The sequence below is a fragment of the Monodelphis domestica genome, chromosome 5 (assembly GCF_027887165.1).
Source record: "Monodelphis domestica isolate mMonDom1 chromosome 5, mMonDom1.pri, whole genome shotgun sequence".
Taxonomy (NCBI): Eukaryota; Metazoa; Chordata; class Mammalia; order Didelphimorphia; family Didelphidae; genus Monodelphis; species Monodelphis domestica.
In genome coordinates, this window is record NC_077231.1 from 89,512,274 (window position 1) to 89,534,978 (window position 22,705).

Genomic DNA, 22,705 nt, shown 5'->3' on the forward strand with positions numbered 1-22,705 from the left:
GAGAAAACTTTTTATAACAAATTTCTCTGATAAAGGTTTAATTTCTCAAATTTATAGAGAACTAAGTCAAATTTGTAAGAATACAGGTCATTCCCCAAGTGACAAATGGTCAAAGTATAGGAGCAAGCAATTTACAGATAAAGAAATCAAAACCATTAATAATCAAATGTTCTAAATCACATTTGATTAGAGAAAGGAACATTAAAACAACTCTGAGGTATCACCTCACACCTATCAGATTGGCCAATATGGAAATAAAGGAAAGTAATAAATGTTGGCGGGGATATGGCAAAATTGGGACAGTAATGCTTTGGTGGTAGAGTTGTGAACTGATTCAACCATTTTGGAAGGCAATTTGGAACTATGTCCAAAGGGCTATAAAACTGTGCATACCCTTTGATCCTGTAATGCCACCACTAAGTCTGTATCCCAAAGAGATAATAAAAAAGGAAAAGGACCTGCTTCTACAAAAATATTAATAGCTGCTCTTTTTGTGGTGGTCAAGAACTGGAAATTGAGGGGATGTCCATTAAATAGGGAATGGCTGAACAAATAGTGGGAGATGTTGGTGATGGAATACTATTGTGCTCTAAGAAAGGATAAATAAGAGGATTTCAGAAAAAGCTAGAAAGATCTGTATGTACTGATGCAGAGCAAAATGAGCAGAAGTAGGAGAACATTGTACATAGTAATAGCAATATCATATGATGAGCAATTGTGAAAACTTGGCTACTCTCAGAAATGCAATGATCTAGGACAGTCCTGGATGAAAGACTTATGAGTCTACCTCCAGAGAAAGAACTGTTGGAGTCAGAGGGATGCAGAACAAAGCACACTATCTTTTACATCAGTGTATTTACAGTTTTATTTTGGGGTTTTGGTTTTGTATGGATGTGCTCTTACACCAATGACCAATATGGAACTGTGTTTTGCATGTTAATAAAACTAAAATTATGTGCCCCCCAGATCCCCCCAAATCTCCCACATCTGGAGCCTCCTCTTCAAACACAGCTACCACCTAGTTCAAGCCCCTCCTTATTGCTGCCTGAATAATTTCCATGACTTTGTATTAATCTCCCTGCCTTAAGTCTTTTACCTCTCCTATCATCCTCTGAGACATTGCTAATAGTGATTTTCCTTAAGCACAGTTCTGTTGGTTTCATTTTCCTTCTCAATAAACTCCATTTTCTCTCTATTGTTTTTATAATAAAATAGAAACTCCAAATCCCTAATAATTAGAGGAATTAAAATTATAACTCTGAAATTTCACCTATCAGATTGGTAAAGTTCACAAAAAAGGAAAATGACAATTGCTGGAGGGGCTACTGGAAAGTTGACACACTAATGCACTATTGTTTGGAAAGCAGTGCTCTGGCTGGATAGATCCATAATTCAAAGAGATCAGATATGGAGGGAAATGACCCATATGAACAAAAATATTTACAGCAGCTCTTTTTGTAGTAGCAAGGAATTAGAAATTAAAGTGAAATGTCCATAATTTGGGAGGGATCAATTAACAATTTAGAACAGAATGAACAGAATAGAATGCCATAAGATATGAAAAAAGGGATGCTGTCAATGAAAAATGGGAAGATTGGTATGAACTGATTCAGAATGAAGTGAGCAGAATCAAGAGAACAATTAATATAATAACAATGAGATTATAGAGATAAACAAGTTTGAAACACTCTGATGACTGACCATGATTTCAAAGGGCCAATAATGAAAAAAAACATTTAACTTAAAATTTATGTTGAACTTTGAGCAAAGGATCTTTTTTTTTTTAAACTCTTGCCTTATGTCTTATAACCAATATTGGTTCTAAGGCAGAAGAATGATAAGAGCTAGGCTATGGGGATTACGTGACTGGCCCAGGATCATCAAGTTTGAACTCAGGTCTTCTTGTCTCCAAGCCTGGCTCTCTCCACTGAACCACTTAGCTGTCCCCACAAAAGACATTCTTCATCATCTTGGTTTGTCTCTTTGGATGGATACTCTAACTTTATAGTTTAATCTTTACTATTATTTACTTCATTTAAAGAATAGGAAACAGCCTCAGAGGGAAACTGAGGCTTTGCCCACAATTTGTCATATTACTAATGTCTCAGGTGGGATTCGAATTTAGGTCCTCTACTCCTTAGGTCTTCCATTACTTCTGCCAGCCCTTTTGGTTTTGGAATAAATTTATTTAATCAGACTGCAGGAACCAAGATTTGTTGCTTTTTAAAAAATTATAGAATTCCTTCATTTAACAACTTTTCATAAAGTGGATTTTTAAAAAAAATTGTCTTTGCCTCACTAGATTTTAGCATATATTAACCATTTAACAAATGCTTATTGACTAAATTAAATATGTATTCTTTTAAAAAGGCTTTTTAATGACCAATCTAATATCTAATGGACATGAGACATCTCATGGCTTTTGGTTGTATTTTATAATTCTCAAACAATGATATGACTTTCCCAGAAACATAGATGAGATTCAGGGTCTGAAATTATTCCTTTGAGATAATAGTTGGTGTTTTTAGTAGTAGCAAACTCAAATCATTAAGGTACGACAAATTAATGTCAGAAATAAAATTATTTCAGCTCCTGGTTCTTAGGATCATTGATTTAAAGTTGGAAGATAAGAACTTTATAGGCTCTCATTTTACAGATGAAGGTGAAGCACAGAGGCAACGACTTGCCCAAGACCAGACAGATGACAGAATAGGAAAGGTGGAGGGGGCAGCAGAGCCAAGGAAACCATATGGCTGTCATCAGGGACATGGGATACCCTCGCGGGTCAAGAGCCAGGGCCCCAGAGTCTGTAAGAATTTAGGGTTAGGGTTAGATCCAAGCAGGCAGAGTACCAGAGTGTAGAGCCCCAAGATGCTGTCATTGGAATGTGCGTGGCGGGGGAACCATGGGCATCAAGGGCCATTAGGGACCAGAGAAGCGATTCCAGGAGGGAGAGGCAGCAGAGCCCAGGGCCCCAAGACGAGGCTGTCGAGGTATGTGCATGAGGTAGGGGTACCCCTGAGAGTCAAAGGCTAGGCCTTCTGAATTCACAAGAGATCAGAACAGAGCCTGGAGTCACACCGTGGGGGCGTGGCTATCCCTGAAGGTCCAAGTTTGGCCATCAGCATCCAAAGCGCTGAATCTACGGGATCCTAGATAGGGAACTTCAGGGCTTGGGGTGGAGACCCTAGGGTGACCGAGCTGGGAAGGCCCCGCAGCCCTGACTCCGCCCCCATTGGGTTGGAAATTCTGACCCCTCCCCTAGCCTAGCAAGCCCAGGCGAGAGTAAGAAACAAAAGTGAAAGGAACCGTTTTCCAATCCCCTCATCCTGGGACCAGGAACTTGGAAGTAGGTGGAGGGAAGTTGGCCCGCCTGGACCCAGGGGCGACAGTTTTGTGACTACACCCCCTTTGCCATCACTCCCTCCCCACCCTCTCCCACCCCAGTTGCCTTAGACCCTGACCGCCAGCTAACTTGTTTAGCCTTCAGCGCTCGCGACTGCCACCCCGCTCGTACTCTTTCCCCTCTTGCCTTCTCTCCTCCTCGGCTAGGACTGCCTCCAGGGCTAGAGCCCGGCGCCTCCTCCTTCTCCGGGTCCGCCCGTCTGGCCGACTGCCCGCTTGGTATTATCACCTACGCTGTGGCCCAGCACATGTCCAGTCCCCGCGGGTGCCACAGGCATCGCCGCAGCACCTCTGGTACCGGCTCTCGACGGCAGGATGCTGTGTTTCCTAAAAGGGATGGCCTTTGTCCCTTTCCTCCTGGTAACCTGGTCCTCTGCTGCATTTATCATCTCCTATGTGATAGCTGTGCTCTGCGGACACGTCAACCCTTTCCTTCCATATATCAGGTAACTCTATCTGGGCTACGTTAGGCAGGTTTAAAAAAAAAAAAGAGTACCAAAGCCAAAGAGAGTGCTAGCTTCAAGCAGGAAGAACTGGATTCAAATGTTGTCTCAATCTCATTAACTATAAGCCTAATCTCCCCAGCCTTAGTTTCTTCATCTGTAAAATGTGGATATTGGACAGGTGCCCTCCAAGGACTCTTTGATGTTGAGAAGGGTGATTCAGAATGGTTGTGTGACTTTGGACAAGTCTCAATTTGAGGTCTCAGTTTCCTCATCTGTATGTTGTGGGGTCTGGGGTAGATAACTTCCAAAGTTCCTCACTGTTCCAAGTTTATGATGTTGAAGATAGTGGTTGGGAAAGCCTATGTAACAATGGACAAGTTTTTTCATCTTTCTAGGTCTCATTTTTCTCATCTGTAAAATGTAGTATTAGGGTTAGGTGGGGTAAAAGGCCTCCAAAACCCCAGAATTAGATTTTAAACTGGAGAAATTCTATCAAACACTTGGAGTACCAAAGAGTTTTGTTTATTTTAGAAAAATGAAGGGCAAGTGGGATTAAGGAAGAATCCCAATATTTGTGACTGACCAGAACTTTTTGATTTGGATTTTGGAACCTAGTATTTAGAGCAAAAGATAGCTACTACACTAACCCAACTTCTTCAGGCCCTTTAAGCTCAAGTCCCTCTCAAATTCAGGATATCCAGAAGAAAGCTCATTATGTTTGACTCTCCCAAACCATCTCTGCCTTAAACTATCCTATTTCTGTAGAGGGCACCACCTTTGTTCACTTGTAACAGAGGTTTTCAACTAGAGCTTTTTAACTTCCTCCCTGGATTGCAGCAGTGGCCCAAACCACTCCAGAGAGAGACAGAGAGACAGAGAAATAGAGAGAAGCAGAGAGAGACACAGAGAAAGAGAGAGAGAGAAAACTGTCCCTGTTCACCATGAGCTCACATGCTAATGGAGAAGTTAACTATATATAAAAAAGAGATACCTAGAGTAGATTGAGGTATCTTTACTCTTCTTGGGAAAGGCATTGGGTGGTTTGGGGGAGAGGTATACTTTGAGCAATAAATGCCTCCTGCAGAAGGTGGGACTTGACCTGAGTTGTGAAAGAGATCTTGGGAAGCAAGGAAGCAGCAGTCAAATTATCCTCTCCTAAGTTCCTAGAACATGATATTCCATGTGCTTTTGAATACATGGTTCCCCAAGCCTGAAATGTCCTCTCTCCTTATCTCTTTATCTCTTACAATCCCTGCCTTCCTTCAAAGCACAGCTCAAGTACATGGTCCCTAGTTGTCAGTCATCTCTTCCTATTGAAATTACTTTGCATTACATTACTTCTCTGTGTACATGTATCCCTCCCCCCCCAATAGAATGTCACTTCCTTAAGAGTCAGGATTGTTTTTTTTTTAAACCCTTATCTCCTGTCTTAGAATATATTAGCTAAGTATTGATTCCAAAGCAGAAGAATGATAAGGGGTAGGCAATTGGAGTTAAGTGACTTGCCCCTGAGGTCACATGGCTAGAAAATATCTGAGGATGTTTTTTTCTGAGACTGCAGCACCTTGCATGATACCAACACACACAATAGTTGCCTTGCACATAGTAGGTATGGATTGAGTTGACAATCTCTCATCCATCCATAAATTTGTAGCAATTTATGTTTTCTCTGGTTAGATTAAAAACTAAACAAGATTGTGCCATTTTGTTGGGGCACTGTTAGACATCTTACATTGTTCTTCAGATAGTATCTTCTTCCTTACTAGAGTGTAAATCCCTTGAAAACAGGGATTGGGTTTTTAGCCTTCTTTGTTTTCCCCAACCTTCCTAGCATAGCAGATGGCATATGACAATCATTGAAGTAAGGGAAAGGAGGACAGTATGTTTCAGTCTTGAAACTACAGAAGCAAAACAAAACCCTGAGAAATCATCAGGATGATCAAGAGATTTAGAGCTGGAAGGAACCATAGACTCCTCATTCTTCAGAGGAGGAAACTCATCCAGGTAGTGTCAGGAAAAGGATTTGAATCTGGATTATAGAGTCAGAGGAGAGTTGGGAAGAACCAAGAACAACTTCCTCATTTGATAGATGGAGAATTTGAGATTCAGAGATATGAATAATCTACATAATACTTTATTTTAAAGTTTACTGTGATTTTGGATTGTATGTAAATAAGAGCACAATAATTACTATTGTCACTGATTGACCCTGGGATAAGTAATCTCTACTGTTTTGTAGGAAGATAAACCAGATCTCTCTGAACTTATGTTTCCTCATGAGTAGAAGGAGGGATTTTAGATGAGTTATCTTCTAGTTTAAGAGCTATGATCCTATGTCCTGCATTCAAATCCTGTCTTTAATCCTTACTACCTGTGTAATCATGGGCAAGTCAAAGCACCTCCCTGAGACTTAAATTTCTCATCTGTAGAAGGGAATGGCTCTGATGGTTGAAGATTTATAATCCAAAATCACTTCATCTCCCTGGTCTTTAGTTGATGGAGGATGACATCTATAAAATGGATTGGCCCCCTTTGGCTCCAAATCTATGACTTTTAAGTGGCTTTACCTCTCTGGGCTTCAGTTTCTCCATCTGTACAAGTATAAGTATACATGGCTTCTGAGGTCCCTTTCACCTCCAGATCCATTACCAAAGGTCACCTTACATTCCTGGGCTTCACTTGCTTCATCCATAAAGCGGGGTAGACAAGATGGCTTATCAGGACCCTTTTAGCTCCAGATCTGTGATCCATTCTCCTCTCAAGATTTTGATTTATTTCTCTAGTTTTATGACTGAAATATACTGCCTTCCCCTACTTTGTGTTTTTTCTCTCTGCTAAAAGAAATGAATATTTAAGATGAACAGATCTGAGAGAAGCAAGAAGGGGCCAACAGATAGTATTCTGTGGGGTCATACATACATGTGTACAGCCATAGTTCTGGTACCTATTTACTCCTGAATAAATGCTTCATGCTTTAGGGAGACTTTTTAAGCAGTCTATTTCTCAGCGAAATAGGACCTGATTGGGACTCTATTGCATAGTTTGTCTGGGGCAGCCTTACAAGGATAGGGACATTCATTCTGTAATACATTACCCTGGGTGAATATTAACTCCCATTAATGTGAGCCCTCACCATTTCCAACTTGGAGACTTGCCTGAGGCTGAGAGGTTAAATGATCCCCATTGTTAGCTAATGTCAGAGGATCATGAATTCAGATTAAGAGCTGGCTAGTACCTCAGAGGTCACCTAGATCAACTCCCTCATTTTACAAAGGAGAAAACTGAGACTGCAGAAAAATTAAGGGATTTGTCCAGGGTTGCCTAGCTTTTCTTGAGTCCATTTCTAAGATTCCATTCTATACATTATCTGCTGCCTCTATGAATAGCAGATCATTCCATTTCTTTTAGAACTGAGGACAGGAAAGATAGATTCTACTGGTAATTTTCCAAGCCATCATATGAATGAATATATGAAGAAAGAAAGGAAGGAAAGAAAGGAATGAAGGGAGAGAGAGAACCTGGGTTAGATAGGGAAACTTAGGAGAGAGAAAGAAAGAAAGAAAGAAAGAAAGAAAGAAAGAAAGAAAGAAAGAAAGAAAGAAAGAAAGAAAGAAAGAAAGAAAGAAAGAAAGAAAGAAAGAAAGAAAGAAAGAGAGGGATGAAGGAAGGAGGTTTAATTTAATTAAAGGTACAGGAGGAAGAGGAGGGAAGGAGGAAAAGGAAAAAGGAAGAAGAAGAAAGGAGGGAAGAGAAAGGAAGAAGGAAAGAGAAATAGAAAGAAAGAAAGAAAGAAAGAAAGAAAGAAAGAAAGAAAGAAAGAAAGAGAGGGATGAAGGAAGGAAGGTACAGGAGGAAGAGGAGGGAAGGAAGAAAAGGAAAAAGGAAGAAGAAAGGAGGGAAGAGAAAGGAAGAAGGAAAGAGAAAAAGAAAGAAAGAAAGAAAGAAAGAAAGAAAGAAAGAAAGAAAGAAAGAAAGAAAGAAAGAAAGAAAGAAAGAAAGAAAGAAAGAAAGAAAGAAAGAAAGAAAGAAAGAAAGAAAGAAAAAGATTGAAAGAGGAAAGAAGGAAGGAATTTATTAAGAACTTGGCCTATATGAATTGGTATACAAATATACAAGCTAGGCAATTCCTGCCCTCAAAGAACTTATATATTTTTCTTATTCTTTTTATTTTAATGATAAACTTAAAAATTCACAAATATAGAAATTTCAACATACAAATAATGGGAAGAATTGTATGTAAAGCTATAAACTTCTGTTATTCAGATTTTAAAGTGATTATTACATTTAATAAGTTAGTTAACAAAGCTATGAATCCAAATTAAAGAGCTTCTTAGTAATAGGGGGATATGACACACATTGCAGAATTGTGGAACAGGGAAGAGAGGTTTAGGTTTGAGGTGTCCTTTGGTGAAATGAACCTGGAGCCTTTACTGTAGGCACTTAGGAGGGACTTCTTGCTAAAGGAGGTATCTAAACATAGGACTTCCTAAAAAGGACTAAATTTAGCCTAGATCTAGTCCTAGAACTCTTTGCAGTTGGCCCTTATGAACTATTCTTTTGACTCTGCAACATCAATTCATACTACCCAGGATTCTCTTCAGTCATCTCATTATTTCTTTTTTTTTTAATTTTGAACATTATTTTATTTGGTCATTTCCAAACATTCACTGGAAACAAAGATCATTTTCTTTTCCTCCCCTCCCCCCCTCCCACTACCTTTCCCTCTCCCATAGCCGATGAACGATTCCACTGGTTATCACATGTGTTCTTGACTCAAACCCATTTCCCTGTTGTTGGTATTTGCATTAGAGTGTTCATTTAGAGTCTCATCCTCAGTCATATTCCCTCAACCCCTGTAGTCAAGCAGTTGCTTTTCATCGGTGTTTTTACTCCCACAGTTTATCCTCTGCTTCTGGATAGTATTTTTTAGATCCCTGCAGATTGTTCAGGGACATTGCGTTGCCACTAATGGAGAAGTCCATCACCTTCGATTGTACCACACAGTGTATCAGTCTCTGTGTACAATGTTTTCCTGGTTCTGCTCCTTTTGCTCTGCATCACTTCCTGGAGGTTGTTCCAGTCTCCATGGAATTCCTCTACTTTATTATTCCTTTTAGCACAATAGTATTCCATCACCAACATATACCACAATTTGTTCAGCCATTTCCCCAATTGATGGGCATCCCCTCGTTTTCCAATTTTTTGCCACCACAAAGAGCACAGCTATGAATATTCTTGTACAAGTCTTTTTCCTTATTTTCTCTTTGGGGTACAAACCCAGCAGTGCTATAGCTGGATCAAAGGGCAGACAGTCCCTTATCACCCTTTGGGCATAGTTCCAAATTGCCCTCCAGAATGGCTGGATCAATTCACAACTCCACCAGCAATGAATTAGTGTCCCCATTTTGCCACATCCCCTCCAGCATTCATTACTTTCTGTTGCTGTCATGTTAGCCAATCTGCTAGGTGTGAGGTGATACCTCAGAGTTGTTTTGATTTGCATCTCTCTGATTATAAGAGATGTAGAGCACTTTTTCATGTGCTTATTAATAGTTTTGATTTCTTTGGCTGAGAACTGCCTGTTCGTGTCCTTTGCCCATTTGTCAATTGGAGAATGGCTTGATTTTTTGTACAATTGATTTAGTTCTTTGTAAATTTGAGTAATTAAACCTTTGTCAGAGGTTTTTATGAAGATTGTTTCCCAATTTGTTGCTTCCCTTCTGATTTTGGTTACATTGGTTTTGTTTGTACAAAAACTTTTTAATTTGATGTATTCCAGATTATTTATTTTGCATTTTGTAACTCTTTCTAATTCTTGCTTGGTTTTGAAGTCTTTCCCTTCCCAAAGGTCTGACATGTATACTATTCTGTGTTCACCTAATTTTCTTATAGTTTCCTTCTTTACGTTCAAGTCATTCACCCATTTTGAATTTATCTTGGTGTAGGGTGTGAGGTGTTGATCTAAACCTAATCTTTCCCACACTGTCCTCCAATTTTCCCAGCAGTTTTTATGAAATAGTGGATTTTTGTCCCAAAAGCTGGGTCATTATTTCTTAAAAACAATATTTCATCAACTCATATGCCATGATACATTCCTTAAAATCAATGGACATTCCCACCTTTAGATACTAGCCCCTTTTTTTCTCTTTTAATCTCTTCCTTTGGGATCAAAAAGTATGTTTCTCTTCCTGGTACCTTCCCTATTAACACTTCCTTTTTTTTCTTCACTTGTTTCCCTGTTAGTTTGATGTATTTATACACAAAACTGTGTGTGTGTGTGTGTGTGTGTGTGTGTGTGTGTGTGTGTATGTGTGTGTGTGTTTAACCCTCCTCTGTCAACCTCAGGTAAGAGTTAGGTTTATTTGATTCCCTTTTTCTCCCAACCCTTCCTCTATTTCAAGATCTCCTCTGGGTAATAGTAGAAGCTACCATGTCTTGTGTAATCCTCACTTTTATTACTTAAACTGCTTCTTTCTGGATACTTGCAGGATTTTTTCTTTGATATGAACCCGAGCTCTGAATTTTGGCTATGACATTTCTGGGATTTTTTTTCTTTTCGGGATTTTTTTTAGGAGGTGATAAGTAGATTCTTTCTATCTTCACTCTGATCTTTGGACCTAGTTTTCATTTATGATTTTTTGCATGTCCAGGCTTTTTTTTTTTCAGTTCATTGATTTAAAAAAAAAAACTCTTACCTTCTTACCTTAGAATCAATATTAGGAATCAAATTGAAGGCAGAAGAGAAGTAAGGACTACGTACCTGGGGTTCATTGATTTGCCCAGGGCCACACAGCTAGAAAGTATGTGAGGCCAGGTTTGAACCCAAGTCTTAACTCTAGTCCTGGCTTTCTAGCCACTGAGTCAACTAGCTGCCTTGGGTTAACTGATTTTTAAGTGATCTCTCCTTGACTTATTTTTCAGGACTGTTGTAAGATATCTTACATTTTCTAGTTTTTCAAACCCTTGGCTTTGAGGTCATATTTTTTACTGTTTTATGAAGTCTTTGATTTCCATTTTACTTATTCTGGTTTTCAGGGAGACTGACTCTCTTTCCATTTTCATATTTTTTAAAGTTATTTATTCTCCTAATTCTTTCCTCTAGAGTTTTTATTTATCTTATTTTATCTCTTGTTTTTATTTCTTCTAGGTATTCATGTAATCTTTGTTGAAAATCCATTTTTCTCCCTTTGGATCTCTTTTGTAGTTGTTATGTAGCTATTTTCTCTTTTCCCTTTGATTCATCTCCTTAGCTTTAGTTCTTGAATTAGGGCTTTGTGCCAGAGCTGAAATAATCCTTTTCCAGTTTCACTTTTGGGTAGGGTGGTTCATCTGCTTGGTCTCACTCTGAGTCTCCCAAATTCTTGTGTAACTTCAACCCTTCAGGGTACCCTCTTCCCATCTTTGAGGCTCAGAATGCTGGATCTGAGGGGTTCTGTCTAGCCTCTCAGGACAGAGTAGTAGGGGCTGTCCCAGTCTTAGTGTTGCTGTGTCCACAATGCCACTCAAGGTCTCCCTTCCCCCATGTGGTTTTTATGCGCCATGGGACTCTCTCTCTCTCTCTCTCTCTCTCTCTCTCTCTTTAATTAATACCCTTACCTTATGTCTTAGAATTAATACTGTGTATTGGTTCCAAATAGAAGAGTGGTAAGGGCTAGGTAATTAGGATTAAATTACTTGCCTAGGGTCATACAATTAGGAAGTGTCTGAGTCCAGATTTGAACCGAGGACCTTCTTTGTTTAGGTCTGGCTCTCTATCCACTGAGCCACCTCACTGCCTCCTACCCTGAAACTTTCCCGGGAGAACTGTTTTTTCCCCCCCAATTCAGTTTAGAGGGCCCTGCAGGCAACTTATATTTTTAGCTCTTTTCTGGTCACGCTTGGAGGCTACAGGTTTGTACATCTGTGCTCTTGATGGCTTTTCTTGTGTTCCCTTTTTCTAATGCCAGGGTTCTGTTGACTTACTTTTAGTGTAGTTCTGTGGTAGAAGAAACCATTTCCTGTAGTTTTTCATTCTTGGTCATTACTTGGTCTGATATACATTTCATTCTTTTACTGGAGTAGGTGTCGAGGAACTGAGCAGTCAGATTCCATTCAAATAGCTATCCATCTTGGTGCCTCCATCTAGGTAGCCAGCTTCCATCTTGATTGGAAGTAAGGAATTTATGTTCTATTAGGAAAAGGAGCTAGCATATATGAGAGAATGATGGCCATGGAAGGATGTTTTTGTCTGGGGAATAAGACTGGAGTAAATGACATCTAAGTTTTCTTCTAGCACCAGATCTATGATCCTATGATTTCTTTCTTTCTTTCTTTCTTTCTTTTTCTTTCTTTTTCTTTCTTTCTTTCTTTCTTTCTTTCTTTCTTTCTTTCTTTCTTTCTTTCTTTCTTTCTTCCTTTCTTTCTTTCTTTCTTTCTTTCTTTCTTTCTTTCTTTCTTTCTTTCTTTCTTTCTTTCTAAACAACCCTTGCCTTTCATCTTAGAATTAATGCTGTGTATTGGTTCCAAGGCAGAAGAGTGGTAAGAGCTAGGCAATGGGGGTTAGGTGGCTTGGCCAGGGTCACGCAGCCAAGTAATGTCTGAGATCAGATTTTAATTTAGGACCTCCCATCTCCAGGCCTGGATCTCAATCCACTGAGCCACTCAGTTTGTTCCCAGCTTCTTTGATGCTTAACCAAGCTCTAGACCTTCACAGCATCTACTTCTGACAGCTTTGTGGTATTTGTTTTCGTCTGCCCCTTCTGCTGGGTACAGTCTTTACATGTTTGGGATAGACATTCCTTTAAGTCATTAATGGGTTGAAAGCTTGTTGGCTATCCTTAATCTAGTTTATCCCATCTACAAAGATGGTTTACCAGGATATGACTACTAGGCACACTATAGCTTCTTGGAACCATAGGTGGGAGCTGGGTAGTAGGTGGACACCAAATGAGGAAACCACCATTATGAAGACTGTATCTCCTGAAGCCAATCTGAATGCCTAATTCCTCTGTTGCTAATATAGATGCCTTTTAGGAGTGACAACAATAGCACAAGAGTAATTCATTATTCTTTGACTAAGCTGGTGACAGAACTTCTCCAGACTTAGCTAAGCTAGTTCTCTGGGACTATCACTTTTGTCTTCATGTGTCCAGTGCCCAGCACAGTGCCTGGCACATAGTAGACACAATTAGAATTTGATTGCTTGGTTGCAAGTGAGCCAATAGTCACCCAGCCAAAGCATACTTATTAAGTTCTTTATCAGATTTCATTTCAGTTGTTTCTATGAGGATCCTCTATAAGGAAGTAGGTGTTTTAGGTTTAATATTGAATATCTCTACTTTATTGATGAAGAAATTGAGTTTCAGAGACATGGTATGATTTTCCCAGGATCACATAGCCTGTAAGAGTCAGCAGTCAGGATTTGAACCAAGTCCTCCCTCACCACTGAGGCCAGGAAGCTCTTGGCTCTGTGTAGCACAATGCCTCTCAATATTTCCCAGTGTATCACAACCTCAGATTTTTTAAACTTTCAACCCTAAATATTGGCATTGGATCAAATGCAGCATCTCAATTGATAATCCATTAGTGAGAGAATGCCATACTTATAAACTTAGCTTGAAATAATACCACTAGGACCCATGATTTCATTGGCATAGGGATTCCCAAGCTACCAAAACAGGATGTCATCTTCTCTGTACCTTAGAGCCTTTTAAAAATGCACCCTTACTTTCTGCTGTAGTATCAGTTCTAAGAAAGAAGAGTGGCAATGACTAGGCAATTGGGGTTAAGTGACTGGCCCAAAGTCACACCACTGTACCATATAGTCATAGAGAGTTGTTTGGAGCACTGTCATAGGATTATAGAGTTAGATATAAATATATAGCTATAGAGTAATATAGATAATATAATATAAATTACAATGTGATATGATATCAAAATAAAATATAGATCTATAAAACTTATAGATATACACATTGCAGTTTTGATATATTGTGGGTCAGCCTAAGAAACAAAACGGCAATTTTGGGGTAGTTTTGTGGAAGCCACAGAAAGCATGTGAAGGCCAATAGATGACACAAAAAAGGTTTAGAAACTATATAGCCTATGATCAAATTCTTTTTTTACTTTTAAAAATTAAATTAAATTTTAAAAATTTCCATATTATTAATTTTTTAAGTGAATGAGCCCATAAAACCAAAACCCCAAATCCTCTACCCAGATAAACACATGATAAATCATCTGTTTTCTTTTGAATTTCTGCTCCCACAGTTCTTTCTCTTTCATAAGCCCCTCCTAATTGTCCTACTAACATTGCTGTTAGTAGCAAAGAATATCACATTTGATTGTTTCACAATATTGGTGGTACTATGTATTATGATCTGATTCTGCCTATTTCACTCTACATGTGATCAAATTCTTAATCCAAATTTTACAATAAGATACTGTAAATATCCCATAAAAGAAAAAAATTTCAAACTTCTTCTCTGGTATGAAAAGAGGGCAAAGAAATTTTACATAGATTTTCCAGAATGCCAGGGTACTGTACCCCTAACCCCTGTAATGTAGAAAGGATACCTGTATAGATTAATATAGAGAATATAATATATTACATTCTTACAATATAGTATTATGTCATAAAATATAGACATATTAAAAAAGAAGGATTTTTTTTAAGCATTACCTTCCATCTTACAATCAATAGTAAGTATTGGTTCCAAGGCAGAAAAACAGTAAAGGCTAGGCAGTGGAGATTAATGACTTGCCCAATGTGACACAGCTAGGGAGTGTCTGAGATCACATCTGAACCCAGGTCTTCCCATCTCTAGGTCTGGCCACCTAGCTGCTCCTTATAGAAAGAATTTTGAGAGGCCATCAAGTCCCCACATTTTTTAGATGAGGAAATGAAAACCACAAAAATGTTAGAAGCAACACCTAGGAATGAACTCACTAATATCTCAGTAAGAAGTATCATTTCTTGTTTGTCAGACACAAGTGACCTCGCTTGTATATGGTCTCTCTTCTTATCTGTGTATCTGTTTTTATGAACATAATAGGAATAATAATGATCATAAAACATGAAATACCATGGAAGTATCAAAGTAATTTTATTAAATTTATTTTGTTGATCTGATAATAATATAAAAATAAAATAGCAGCATAACCACTTGTCCCAGCACTATTTCTTGAGATAATTATGATCATAATGATAATTGCTTACACTCATGTAGTGCAATAAAGTTGGCAAGATACTTTACATCCATTGTTATTTGATTTTCAGAACTACCCCCACAAGATGTGAGGTTGGTGCTGTTATTATTCCCACTTTACAGATTGAGAAACTGAAACTCAGAGGAGTTATACCTGGGTGAACTTGGAAAAGATTTAATCTCTCTGGGCCTCAGTTTCTTCAATTACAAAATTAGGGGTTTGGAATTAGATGGCCTCTGAGCTCTCTTCTAATTCTAGATATCTTGCCCTAATAAGTGTCTGAGGCAGACCTGGAGCTTAATTTCTATTCCAAGACAATTAATCAGTCAATTAGCATTTATTAAGCACCTGCTCTTTTCCAAGTACTATGTTAGTCTCTAGAGGAAACAGTTTCTTGCCCTTAGTTAAGAGATTTAAGTTTCAGTGTGGGCATACAGATATAAACAGGGTTTGTGATTAAGGAAAGGAATTTGGGTTCCCAAGGATTTTGAATAGAACTATAAGGAAGTCAAATTGCTTAGTAAATACTTGTTGATTGCTTGGTTGTGGTTTCTCCTTGTTAGTAGCAAGGATTTGATTATTGTTTCTAATCCGGGAGGGAGAGATGGGAAACTGGGAATGGCTGGTGTCTTAGTGGATGGCTAGATGGTGTATGAAGTGTGGTCTGACATTCCTTTCCCAAGAGTCTAATTTATGGGTGTTTCTATAATTTTAGTCAATCTATTTTCCAATCTGACCTCTTACAAATGGCGTATCCTTTTAAATCTTTTCATATTTTTCTTCTTACTGCCTTAAAAACAACAACCCTCAATTCCTCAAGAATTTTGGAATCCTAGAATATCAGAATTAGAAGTGATCTTGGAGGTCATCTGATCTAATCAGTACCTGCATAGGAATTCCCTTATCAATAGCTTCCTATTTGGAGAAAGATAAAAAATTATGGTCCATTTCTGAACATTTGATTCCTTTTGCTTTTAACTCCTTTAATTGAGAACTTGCATTTATTGAGTGTTTTTTTGAGACATGATTCCAAAGAACTTTATACAGCTGATTATTGTGTCTGGGATGAGAGCCAAGGTCCTGATTAAATCAGACTAATTAGATTGTCTCTGATGTTCCTAGCTCTACATTTGTCATTAAAAATCATAAATATTATTTTGCTAACATGAATTCCAAGTCCCAAATACCTCATGAGGTTAGTTACAAGTGTGTGATGACCCTTCCAAAACAACTCCCTACTCCAGTACAAGAATGGGATATTCTTATAGATTGGATTTTCCATTTGGTTCTGATCCTTTCTTGAAAAATATCTGAAAGTATATTATTTCATTAAATGACCTTTTTTTTTCTCCCTTGTATGCTGGGTGGATTTATTTCTCAAGGGATCAGGGAAAAAGGAAAAGAATCTATCTCTATGTTCTAAAATATTTATAACATGTCTCTTAGTGATAGCAAAGAACTGAAAACTGAGGGGATGCCCGTCAATTGGGGAATGGCTAAACAAGTTGTGGCATATGATTGTGATGGAATACTACTGCTCTGTAAGAAATGACAAGCAGTTTAATTAAAAAATATGCGGAAAGACCATCATGAAAAGATGAAGAATGAAATGAGCAGAACCAAGAAAACATTATATAAAACAGAAATATTGTTTGAAGAATGACTTGTGTATGTCTACCTCTAGAGAAAGATCCGACAAATAGAAATAAGCAAGACATCATTTTCTATAAACATGTATCTTTTTGTCAAATGATGTTTTCACTAGTGCATGGAGGGCACTAGAGGAAGGGAGGAAGGGAGTTACCTGAGAATTGTAATGTCAGAAACAAATGAAATAAAAAGAACATGATGTCGTTACCATACAAACTCAACCAATAGTAATCTAGGGGAAGGGGTGAAAATTGGAGGGGCCTGGGTCCTCCAACTATTTTATGTCTAGATCATGGAACTGATTAACCAAAAGTAGGGCAGAATCATAAAATAATGTGACTAGAAAATGATGTTGTTCCTTAGTATCTATAGTTATCTTTCATATCATCCATGTTTAGCTTTCTCCTATCCCATGCAGCCTCATGTTAGGTATAAACAGGCATTAAACTCATGGAATTATATGAAGCTTACATCTGGAAAGGACTCCAGAAATCCAAGTGTCATAAGCAGTTTTTCCTAGTTCTGTTATTTTTAGTCTATTTAAGAAACTTTTGTTGGTCTCAAACCTTTATTTTCTGTCTTAGTAACAACTCTTATGACATAAAGGTAAGAGCCAGGTAAACAGGGTTAAATAGAGCTTGACTAGATGGCCTCTTAAGAGCCATTCCAGTTTGTGACTTGCCCAAGATCATACTGTTAGGAGGTGTCTGAGGCCAGATTTGAACTTGGGTCCTTCTGATTCTAGACCTGACTCTTAATCCACTGTGCCTTAAGAACCTTTCTTCCATGCTGTTCTATAAAGGAGAGTCTTAGACCATTCCCTTGGGTCAGTGAGAGATTAAATCACAGCTAGTATGAGGTACAGGCAGGACTTGAACATAAATATTTTTCTAACTGGAAGCCAACTGGATTTCCAGTAACTACTAAGCCATGGTGCCTCTTATTCTAATGATTGTTAAAAGATGAACAGATTCAAGAAAGATGAGATAAACGCATATGCCAGATCAATAAATAATAGGTCATGAGAAGATATGGATATTAGTCATGTAAGAGATTGGACTGACATGGAGCTGACTTCCATGCCTTGATTTCCTCATCTGTAAAATGTAAGAGTTTGACTACATGGTCGCTTGAGAGCCATTCCTGTCTGCAGATTCTATGAGTCAATGAATTTTTTTTTTAACTCTCACCTTCCCTCTTGGTATCTGCTCTAAGACAGAAGAGTGGCAAAGCCTAGGGAACTATGGTGCCCAGAAACACCTAGCTAGGAAATGTCAGAGGTGAGATTTGAACCCAGATTCCCCTGACTCCAGCCCTGGTGCTCTTATCCTCTGTGCTCCCTAGGTGCTCTGTCAATAAGATTTTGACTAACATCCTGAAAGTCTCACATTCCAGATACATATTATTATTTTTTGCCAGATACATTTTAATTGTCTTGTTTCAAAGTTGCTTCATTCCCGTGTATATGAGATAACATGAAGTGCACACTGGTTTAGCCTCATAAATTTGTTCAGTTAAAAGAAGGGGAAGGATGTTACAAGAACTACTTGGAACTTTCCAGGCTCAGCTGAACTAATTGAAATGTAAATACAGGAAATGTACAAATAAACTGAGTTCCTTGGCTTAGCTTACCCACTCTTAAACAAAAAAAAAAAAAGATTTTATTGCTACCTTTTGTTTTCACATCGGCTACATTTCCCTCTGTATCTCCTCTCTCCCACCACCATTATAATGAGGGATTTTTTTTAAGAGGGAGAAGAGAAAGAAAATCAGCAAAAGCTGTCAACACATGGAAATAATCGGAAGTGCTCCACCTTCATGGTCTGCCCTTCTCTTTCCATCCCTGCAAAGGAGCAGGGGATGGCACTCTTGAACCAACTTTGATGAGGATAGAGGGTTTAGCATCACTTTTCTTTTCATCCCTGATTATTATTGATTTTTTCCCTCTTCTACCTGCCTTCTTTTAGTTTTTTTGCCTATGATTTTAAATATTTACATAATACAGAAACAAAACTCAGAAACCTCACATTTTCCAAAGAGCTGGGTGTTTGAGATCATGTGGACACAAGAAAGGAATTTGCCTGCACAAAGGCCATACATAGCTCTGGCCTGGATTATTGCAACCATGTCCAAACTCTTCTCTCTGCATCCTCTCTCTCCTGGCTGCAATCCATCTTCCAAGGGAAAGGGGATCGGGAGCAAGTCTGTGAGTTCATTAATAATGGGAACTCTTTGGTGAGGAAACTGCCTCTGCCAATGCAGACTGGCATTTCCTTGGCAACTTAGTCATAGAGACTTGCCTGGATGACTGAGTAGTAAAGGGACTTGTCTGGGGTCACATGGCCAGTTTATGTCTGAGACCTTAGTGGGACCCAGCTCTCTCTTCCTGGCTTCTTGGTCATGCTGCCTCTCATCCTCCAGACAAAAGTGAAATCCCTAAGCAGATATGACCATATTACTTGGTGCTAATTAAGTGGCTCTGGGGGGAGTGAGGTGGCAAGGCTGGAGGCCAGGAAGTGTTCCCCTTTCATGCATGGTCTACCCTTCCCTTTCCATCTCTGCAAGGAAGTAGGGGGTACTCTAGAACCAGGTTTGATTTAGGAGAGAGCAGAGCTTCACTTTCCTGAGTTTAGATCTGGCCTCAAACACTTACTAACTGTGTGACTGTGGGCAATTCACTTTCCCCTACTTGCCTCAGTTTCCTCATCTGTAAAATGAGCTGGAAAAGGAAATTATAAACCACTCCAGTATCTTTGCCAAGAAAACTTCGAATGAGGTCATAGAGAGTGAAACTGGCTGAAATAACTGAACAATAACAACAATAAAGAAGCTGTGGGGACTCCATTTTGCCCCTAGGATAAAACATAAATTCCTCTGATCTCCATTAATTGCCTGTCATAATCTGACTTATCTTTCCAGGCTAATTTTTTGTTACTTCTCACCCACTCACTATACAAATATGCATAGCGATTTGAGATAAAACATAGCAGATTGCACCTGCAGTCCAAAAGCCTGGAGTTTAAATCTGACTGTGATCCTGAACAAGTTACTTAATATTTTTTAGTCTCAACTTCTTCATCTATAAAATGGGGATACTGATAGCACCTATCTCATAACACTGTTATGAGGATGAAATGTCTTAAAATATGTAAAACCCTTTATGGAACCTAAAGAGCTGTATTTATACTAGTTTTTAATAATTTGTCTCCACCTTCCTCAGGGACCTAAAAGAAGGCTTTATCTCATAATCAACTGTTGAGTCCACTCTCTACCTAGCTCTTCTTGCCGCTAGGCTAAGTTCTTTTTAAGTTAAAAAACAAACTTCTCTTCTATCATAGAATTTATACTCTGTATTGGCTCCAAGGCAGAAGAATGATAAGGGCTAGCTAGCTAATTGGGGTTAAGTGACTTGCTCAGGGTCACACAGCTAGGAAGTGTATGAGGTCATATTTGAACTCCGGACCTCCTATATCAGTGATGATAAATCTTTTAGAGATGGAGTGCCAGGCCCTGCCCCCACCCCCTAGACTGAGTGCTCTGCTGGCCGCACCACACCACACTCCTTACTCCAGATGGGGGTTTGGGGGTGTGGGGGAGGAAGCAATCTCATTGGGCTGCTGGGTAAAGGGGCAGATGATGAGAAGTGAGAATGGAGAGGGGGAGGGGAATGGTCTGAGCACTCTGCTCCCCTCCAGTTCTGCTGCCTGTGGCTGCCCACCGAAAGGTGCCCTGTGTGCTCTCATTGGGCTGCTGGGCAGAGGGGCGGGAATATGAAAAAAAATATCTTCAGGCAGGATGAAGAAGGGGAGGGGAGCAGCTCCACCTGAGTCCTTCTGCCTTTCTAGTAATGAACTCTGGGGGTGGGGGTATTCTTCATGCCATCTTTGGCACCTGTACCATAGGTTCACCATTACTGTCCTATATCACAGAAGTCTAATACCCTCCACTGAGTCACTTAGCTGCCCCTAGGCTAAGTTCTAATAACTTCCCTATACAGATAATGAATAAATGGGTGGGTGGGTGAGATTTACTAAATGATTACTTAGTGCCAAGTACTGTGCAGTGGAATACAAATGGAACCAGAAGCCAATCTCTTCTCTCAAAGAGCTCACATTCTAATGGGGGAGACAACACTTTGAGGGTTTTAGCTGCCCACACAGAAGGAAAGGGAAGCTCACAGTGCTTGGTCTGAAGAGGAAAAGCATCTCTAATGTCATTCCCACCAATTCTTTGTCTAAGGTTGAACCAGAGACTTGGATGTTGAGATTTTGCTTTTCTGGGTTTCTAGGAGCTGAGCTACAGATAGAGCCAAAAGGGAAGGAGAAGGTGTAGGGATGGTGGGACCATTGTCAAAAGCCAAAGTCTAGCTAAGTCCCCTACCTTAGTGGTAGGTGGGAAAGGCCTCAATTTCCATCCCTACTCCCACCCCTCCTGCTTCTCCTCTGTATCTAGACTATTCCTGGACATTTTGGATTCACAGAAGCCATTGGTCAATGAGCATTTATTAAGCTTTTACCATGAGCTTGGCACCACAAAGCCTGAGAATATAAATACAAAAATGAAACAGTCCTTGCAAGCCTCCTAGGATGTTATATACATACATACATGCATACATATAAAATGAATACTAGATAGTTTGGAAGGAAGGAAGGCACTAGCAGCTGGGGAAAACCAGGAATGCTTTCAGGTGGAAGGTAGGGATTCAGCTGAATATTGAAGGAAATCAGATCCTTTTCTTTTTTAATCCTTATAGTCTGTCTTAGAATCAATACTAAGTATCAGTTCCAAGACAGGAGAACAGTCGGGGCTAGGCAATTGGGGTTAAGTGACATGTCTAGGGTCACCCAGCAAAAAAGTGTCTGAGGCCAGATGAAGGAAACCAAGTTCTAAAGGGCTTAGATGAGGAGGGAGCACAGCCTAGGCAAGAGGACAAAAAGAGGAACTAGTGTTTAAAACAGCAAGCAGGTAGGCTTGGCTGAATTCTATCACTCAGGTGGGGTGAGGGGGAGAGTAAAGTATGAGAAAACTGCATAGGTAGGAAGGGGCCAGGGTGTAAAGAGATTGAAGTGTCAAGGAAAGGAATTTCAATTTGATCCTAGAGGGAAAGGGGAACTACAAGATTTTATGGAGTAGGGAGTGAAATAACTGTTCAGAGGAAGTCCTGGAAGTTAGACATGGAAAGGACCTTGTCCCAACTTCTTATAGGTGAGGAAACTGAGTCCCTCTAAGGCCACATGCCTATAGCTGCCACACCATACAAATGCTTCTTAGTTATACCAGTGGAAAAGAGCATCCTTTCAAAAAGTTACAGTCCACCCAAATGGCTCTGCTGGCTATATACACTACAGCATTCTGTACCCTTCCTCCTGCTTTGTCCGCCTTGGCACAGACTCTCCTTCCATGACTGGCATGCTGTCCCTCCTCACTAACTTACATGAGTCCATTTCTGATAACCACAAGTTTCTCCTTGTCATTTTTTGTCTTTTTATTTCCCTGTATCTAGCACATGGAGACATAGTAGAATCACCTAGTGTGAGTGGGATTTGAACTCAGGTCTTCCTGCCTCCAAATCCAATGCTCTTTCTTCCAAGTCACCAAGTTTGACCTGAACAGTACCTTATACTAGCAGGGCCCAGGGCCCTTGAGATCATTTACATTCACCAAATTAAAGAGCTACAGTTCTAACTTGGAAACATCTCTTCCTCTGGTTGCCTAATTTGATAGTGCCTTCTTTCTGGGGCAGCTAGGTAGGGAAGGGGATGAAGTGCTGGGTCTGAAATTAGGAAGACTTGAGTTCAAATCCAGCCTCAGATACTTACTAAGCTGAGTCACCCTAGGCAAGTCATTTAGCCTCTGCTTGCCTCAGTCCTCATCTGTAAAGTGGGGATATTAGTAATGCCTACCTCCCAGGGTTGTTGTGAGGATCAAATGAAGTAATAATTGTAAATCCCTTAGTGTAGTGTCTGGCACACAGTAATTATCATGTAAATGTTAGCTATTTATTGTTATCAGTAGTT

General features: G+C 39.4%; 1 protein-coding gene across 1 annotated transcript in view; it reads left to right on the plus strand.

The window, feature by feature from the left end:
• Positions 1-3,202: 3,202 nt before the first annotated feature.
• DRAM1 (DNA damage regulated autophagy modulator 1) overlaps positions 3,203-22,705 on the plus strand; it is a 48,111-nt gene continuing 28,608 nt past the window's right edge. Inside the window, exon 1 of the mRNA XM_001373321.4 lies at positions 3,203-3,851. Coding sequence (XP_001373358.1) covers positions 3,721-3,851 — 131 coding nt within the window. The 5' untranslated portion in view covers positions 3,203-3,720. The remainder of the gene's footprint in view (positions 3,852-22,705) is intronic.